This window comes from Danio aesculapii, chromosome 1 (assembly GCF_903798145.1).
Source record: "Danio aesculapii chromosome 1, fDanAes4.1, whole genome shotgun sequence".
NCBI lineage: Eukaryota > Metazoa > Chordata > Actinopteri > Cypriniformes > Danionidae > Danio > Danio aesculapii.
This window is the reverse complement of record NC_079435.1, coordinates 36,305,820-36,313,159: the sequence shown is the minus strand read 5'-3', so window position 1 is coordinate 36,313,159 and position 7,340 is coordinate 36,305,820. Positions and strand designations below refer to the sequence as shown.

Here is a 7,340-nt window from a genome sequence, read left to right as displayed (position 1 = left end):
TGTCTTTTTTTTTGCATTTCCTTATTATAATTAGTTGGTATTTAATGTATATTCATTCATTCATTTCCTTTTCGGCTTAGTCCCTTTATTTTTTCAGGGGTCGCCACAGCGGAATGAACTGCCACACAAACACCATGGCCAATTTATCTTATTAAATTCCCCTATAGTGCATGTCTTTGGACTGTGGACTGAGAGTTCAGATGCAAAAACTTGTTTTGTCAGAAACTTTCTTCTGAAAAGATTTCTCAGCCCCTTATGTGCTTATGCTTATTTTAGCTTTAAGGCAATGAAAAGAACCTCTGCCTTGACATAAATGTAAAAAGAAATTACTCAACCCACACACAGGAGCCTTAGAAAGAAATATAAAGTGATGGGTTGTAAATATATAATCGCTATCAAATGGCAGCCTAGGATTATAAACAGTGTGTGACTGTTGCAGCATTTTTAAAATAAATATATTCTGTTCTGTTGATTCTTGCACATTTCACAGCAAGTTTAAAGTGAAATACCCAGGGAGTGGGTCTAAAAACTGTTTTCTTAATAGAAAAAAACATAAAGTTTTTTGCTGGTTCGTGCATCCATTGTGACTGTTTGGAAGCCAAATGAATGAAGAGAGGCACTAAAAGGTTTATGCCTAATCACATTTGAAAACTACACTTCTAAACTGCACTAAACTTACCTCAAAGCATAATCATTCAGTGCCTGGTTTCAGTTTAAGGTTTAGTTAGAGTATTTAAAAAAAAAAAATTAAAACATTTTGTTTTGTTTTTATTTTTTTAAACACAATACTTGTGAGCATCTTGAGACAATTGATGGCAGAGACATATTTTTAGTTTAGACCGCTAACATTTGCTAGACAGTGTTAAAAAAAAATCAATCAATCATTAACGGATAAACTTTCCTGTAAAAATGTATAACCCATTTTAATTTTTTTCAGTTCATTTGGGTGGCCAAGAGATCTTAACGTGCTGCAATTTAAGAAAACATGTGCAATTACAAAAAACGCCTGCAAATTGTGAAAAGATCTTCATCCGTTGGACAGAAAACGTGCTGCAAATCCTCACAACGCAAACACATTTTTAAAAAAACCACGCTGCATTTTCACAACGCAAACAAATTAATAAAACGTGCTGCATTTTCTCACAATACAAACAATTTACAAAAACGCACTGCATTTCCTCACAACACATCTCAAATGTTTTAAGTAAACGTGATAGACTCGGCTATTTAAGTTATGGTTATTTTGGCTAATAAATACTAAAGACACGGGAAACAGGATGTTAAAATAAACAAACAAAAAAAAACTCACCTTTCAAAGAACACAACTCATTCATTCATTCATTTTCTTTTCAGCTTAGTCCCTTTTTTAATCAGGGGTCGCCACAGTGGAATGAACTGCCAACTCATCCAGCACATTTTTACGCAGCGGATGCCCTTCCAGCCACAACCCATCACTGGGAAACATCCACACACTCATACACTACGAACAATTTAGCTTACCCAATTCACCTGTACCACATATCTTTGGACTTGTGGGAGAAACCGAGCACCCAGAGGAAGCCCACGCGAACACGGGGAGAGCATGCAAACTCCACACAGAAATGACCCAGCCAAGGCTCTAACCAGCGTCCTTCTTGATGTGAGGTGACAGCACTACCTACTGCACCACCGCATCGCCTAAGATCACAACTTTACTAAGCAATAGTCACAGCACAGCGGTGTCTGTCATGTTTTTGGGTTCCCCTTAAAACATTGTTAAAGCATGTTGTCGTAAATTGTCTGCGCTGTGAGAAAATGCAGCGAGTTTTATTAATTTGTTTGTGTTGTATGGAAATGCAGTGCGTTTTTTAAAAATGTGTTTGAAACGGATGAAGATCTTTTCTCTATTTGCTGGAGTTTTTTGTAATTGTAATAACTTAAGTTGCAGCACGTTAAGCTCTCTTAGCCACCATACTGAGGGGTTGTTTACATGGTATTTTTAACTAAAAACTGTAAACTTTAAGCGTTTAGCCTGTTTATTTACACAACAACAGTGTTTTTGTGACTGAAAATGCATAAATCTGAAAACGGGTTGTAAATAAAGTTTTTGAAAATGCTACCACCATCTTTTCCATGTAAACACTGGAAAATGAAAGTCCTTGAAAATGTGTTTAATACGTGTAGATTAAATGCGAGCTCAAACACAACAAAAGAGTACATAATATTGTTGTTGTGAAGTGTTTCCCAAAGCTTCATCAGCAAAGTTTGGATTTGCTGGCCTGGCATATGTGATGCAGCATTTTTGGTTGTTTTCATAAATGTGTAAATGTGAAACTTTTTATAATGCAAGGACAAACTTTTCAGTTTTTGGCTCCATCATTGTCGTGTAAATATAGCCAGAGTTTTGCTAAAATTGCAGGTAAATGCATCAACTGGTTTACTTGAAATTTCATGCACTGTTTTTACAGTGAAGGAAACACTATATATTCTATATCAGGGTTTCTGCAGGTTTCATAAAGTCAAATTTAAGACTTAAGATTCTTTAAGACCATTATGAATGAAATTGCAGACCTATACAGGGCTAAATGCTACATTTATAGCCAGCTGGTCCAGCAAAAAAGATTTTTATTTGCCCCATCTAAAAATTCTAAATAGTTATTCCTTAGCCACATATTTTAAATAATGTGTCAGATACATAAACATTATTCAACATAACTTCTCTTTAAAAGAAAAAAAGGAAACGCTTTAAAAACTGTAATGTCTGTCCAAGTCAGTGTCCTTATCATATATGGTTTATAAATACACAGATCATTTTTAAACAAATGTTATTGTAAGGAAGATAATTCAACTATTTTGGTAAATATTAAGTAATAGAGTTCAATATTTTCAGAAATGGATTGTTGGTGATTAGAAGGGTGTTGGCATGATTGAGCTTCACAAAGGACAATTATGCCTACAAGACAACATTTCAGTGAATTTACAACTTTTTAAGGCCTAAAATGTTGTTTTTAAAAATGTAAGACATTTTAAGACCCCGCAGACACCCTGTATATATACAAGCAGCACAATGGCTTTCCCTCCAGTACTCATTTATGACTTATAGTAACAAGTATTGGGCAGTAACTAAGCAGATCTGAACCATTGCTAGGCAACAGAATGTGAATATCCTGTAGCTTTCGGCAGGATGACTCTGCAACAGATAGAGAAACACATCATCCCTCAACTAACAAACACCCGCTTGCATTTAACAGCTCATTCTTACATTTTCCCGGAAGTCAAAGGTGCAAAACAATTCGACACTTAAAACCAGCATAGTGTAAACAATGACAACAAATGCTGGCTGCTTACGAAACATCACTGATCTACCGTTGAGACATCTGTCAGATCTTTAAATGCCTGATCAGCTGTTCTGTAGGTGAAGCTCATCCTGCTGGGGCTTTAAAGGGGTGGTCCACCACGATATAATAATTTTAAACTTTAGTTGATGTGTAATACATTCTCAAAGTACAATGCAAAGGGAGACATTGGCTTTTACAGAGTTAGCAAAGCCTACAGCAAATGAAGTTTGGGCACTACAAAAAAAATACATCCGGGCTAGTGAGATCACAAACCCTTCAGGTTTCGTGCATTCACCACGCGCAGCAACAGGACATGGCCAGAGGCGCTGTAGTGCTGTAATGTAGCAGAGAAAGCTAAAATGCTGTCCAAACGCTGCTATTTCCACAGAGCTTGTTTCGTTTATGTATTTGGGCTTCCAAAGGAGCATTTGACAAAGGACAGCTTCCAGAATCTCTCAGTTCAGCGCTGGATTCAACAAAAAAAAACAACAAAAAAACTCCTGCAACTGACGAAGCTGTAGATTTTGAGTCACAACCTGTAAGTATTTTTATTTGTTAAAACTGATCCATTACATGCACCGTTTCTAGCGTTAATGGTATGTTGTAGCGAGGATGTAAACAATGCTAAATGCTGTTTGGCACCGTTAACAATTTAGCTAAGAATTCATATTTCTCCATCAAACCCCTGTAAACAGCCAAAATCTTCACCAGCACTGCAGTGTCTCTCTATGCAGCCACTTTCCCTGCATTCTACATCTCAAATAACAAACTCGCAAAAGATATGTGAATGTTGTATATTATTTAATATATATGTGTGAAAGACACTTATCAGATTTTATTTTAGAGAGCAGGCGTGAGGTCTAGTCCTTTTCATTTTCTGCCTGATTCAGGCACAAACTGCAGCGGCTAACAGCTACTCTGACTACGACTATGTAGACTGACTATTTGTGCTTGAAGGCGCGCATCGCTTTTCCTGCTGACTTGGAGCCCGATATGCAAATCACAGCACATTATGCTAGCGGACCAATCAGAGCCTCTTGGGGGCGGGCCTCTCAGAGGAACTAGGAGATATGACCGCCATTTGCATGTTAGCAGAGTAGCAGTACATAATTAAAGATTTTTTAAAATTATGTTATTTTCTACAAATAAAGCATGAGCGCACATTGCTTTGCATCCTATAAACACAAGCAAGCCTTAAAAATACACTCTGGACCACCCCTTTAATGAGATGTAATGGAGAGGAGGAAAAGAGATGTAATGCTGTCTAGTAGATTCTTACGTGTTAAATGAATATCACATCAAGCAATGAGCCCCAAATGGTTGGAATGCCTTTTTCTTAAGCAGAACAAACTATATAAGCTTTATTGGACACACATGACACACTTTCACACACTGAGAAAAACAGACAACCAAAATCATTGAAATGAACAAAGAAAAACCCACATTTTATTGCACTTAAGTTATAAGAAAATAAAAATTCTAAATGAATCAAACAAAATACACAATCCCTTTAAGGTTTCTTTTTTAGCTGTCTGTTATGCCAGGCAGTTTACACAAACTGAAAAAATAAAACAGCTCCAACATCTGATTTCTCAAACCAGATCATAAATTAAACAGGAAGAAATGAAAAAAGAAAAGAACAGGAAAAAGAACAAGATTGTTTTTTCTTTTAATATACAGTGTTAAACCACTTTCACAGTTCAGCTTGAGTTGTGACTTGGAGGATGAGACGAATCGTTTGGCTACGGATGCGGTTACGTCCTGTTTATCTATGAAGCTGCTTTACCATTCAAAAAAAACAAAACAAAAAAAAAACAACAAAAGAAAAAAAAAAAAAGAACAAAAAACAAAATCCATGAGCGTCACCAAGAAAACCAGGTTAGCTCTAGCACTTAAAACGTAATCGGATGTCCATTTCTGTACACTAAGACCACCTTTTATTCTGTAACTTAACGTCGGTTTCAACAATCTCGTTTTTATAACTAATTAAAAACAAGAACGGTATTCTTTTCGCCGAAGCATACATTTCCACACAGCTGACAGAGCTTTTGTCCCAAGGAATGTGTGATTTGCTCAAACACACACCCGCACACACATCCAGTCATGCTCGCAAACACGCGCAAAATAGTTTCTACTTGTCCGTCGTTTCATCTCAGCAGACAAACCCGTCTCTTTGACAGACATTCTCCCTCCTCTACGCCTCGTAGAGGCACATTTGGCTCAAGTTTCAGTGGCAAAAAAAAGAGAAGCTGTAATGTCAATATCTTGCTTTTGTTGGTACGTTTGTTTGTGTCGTTTTTACAAGTTCAAACTCTACAAGTAACTTTTGTTTAGAATTTCGTCTGGGACTAAAACGTCACAGCCAGTTAAAGTTCCACCTTAATTTTGTGTGTGTGTAGCAGCATAAAATCCAGTTTGGCCACTGGGATGGACAGTACTGGGGGGGAAAGGGGGGTGGGAGGGGGACATGTTCCCAGGAGCTTATGGGAAAACATTCCCGTTTCCCACAGAGCACCAGCACTGATGAACTAGCAAGACCAGACTGGTTGAAAAACAATGAATGCAGGTCATCTCCAAACCAGAGAGACGCCGCTTATGAAGTAGAGAGAGGGAAAAACAATACAAAATAAAACCCCAAAAACGTGAAACAGCAGGGTGGGTTTAGCTTAATACTGAGGCCTGCTGTTGAAACAGTAGGCAGGAAGTGAACAAAATAAAAATAAAAAATGCTGAACATGAAAAAGCACAAAACTTTAATTCACAGCTATTGACGCAAAAAAACAAAATCAAAAGACAAGTGGTGGGGAACAAAGCAAAGACAAAAAGAAAAATCAACGCGTGAGGAAGAAAGGGATATTTGGCGTGTGCTGAGGTTGATGAGGACCGACAAAATTGGCTTCCTTCGTCTTTCTTTCTCCAATCACTCCCGCAGTACAACAAAGCTCTTCAATCTTTCTGCTCTTTAAATCTGAACGTGTATACACTATGTATCGCTCCGTGTTGATGCGTTAGGGTCTCATGTATACAGTGTCGACTGCTTTGATCAAAAAAATAACATTTGTACATTATGGGTGCGAATTTCAGTCAGGCTTGAGCAAACAAGTCTCTGTGCAAGGTCGCCTTGAGTGGTAGGAAAAGGGACAATCCTGTCTTCCCAGGTCCTTCTTGTCAGTTTCCTTCCCAGAATGCTGTGGTGCATGAGCGTCTGCCCCCACCCCCTCGGTAGGTGAACGGAACTGTGGTGGCAGTCATGAACCGTGGCACAGCGGGGGGGGAAGGGATGTTGGCGGCAACTTATCGGGGAGGTGGTGATGCCATGAAGTGAGCGCTCAGTCCTGGCGCAGAATGACCCGGGACGGGTTGCTCTTTCCCCTCCCTCCCCATTTTCCAAACAAGTCCCCTGTAAGTTCACCCCTTCACTTCATGTCCACGTCAAAGTCCAGCACCAGAAGCTTGGTTTCCTCCGTGCCGTTCCGGCTGCCCACTGCACAAACCAGTTTGGTATTAGAGGCACGGATGCGCCAGACCACACCGCCGCTGCCTCCGCTCTCCAGTGTGACCAGGTTGCGGATGAACTCGCCCGTCCGAAGGTCCCACAACTTCACCGTACCGTCATCCGAGCTGGTGATGACAAAATTCTTGTTGAACTGCAGGCATGTTACTGCACTCTGGTGCTTGTGGGGACCTGAGAGCAAATATAAAGTAGGAGAAATTAAAGTTAGAGACTGACAACTCATGAAAAAGCACAGCAGAATGTATTAAAAAGATAGTTCACCCAAAAAATTAACATTTAATCACCTGTTACTCACCCTCAAATGGTTATAAACTGGGTTTGTTTGATCTATTAAACAAAAAAGTAGATATTTTGAAGAGGAAAAAAAAACAAATACTATGGAAGTCAGTGGTTACAGGTTTTCAACTTTCTTCAAAATATCTTTCTTTTTTGTGCAACAGAAGGAGAAAACCCAGTCTATAACCATTTTAGAGTGAGTACATGTTCATTTTGCAGCTTATCAAAATATC

The 7,340-nt window shown here is 38.7% G+C and overlaps 1 protein-coding gene across 4 annotated transcripts in view; it reads right to left on the bottom strand.

The window, feature by feature from the left end:
• Window positions 1–4,735: 4,735 nt before the first annotated feature.
• Window positions 4,736–7,340, bottom strand: part of fbxw7 (F-box and WD repeat domain containing 7) — a 276,839-nt gene continuing 274,234 nt past the window's right edge. For all 4 annotated transcript variants that reach the window (XM_056459555.1, XM_056459563.1, XM_056459572.1 and 1 more), the window contains one exon: window positions 4,736–7,002. In XM_056459555.1, coding sequence (XP_056315530.1) covers window positions 6,734–7,002 — 269 coding nt within the window. In that variant the 3' untranslated portion in view covers window positions 4,736–6,733. The remainder of the gene's footprint in view (window positions 7,003–7,340) is intronic.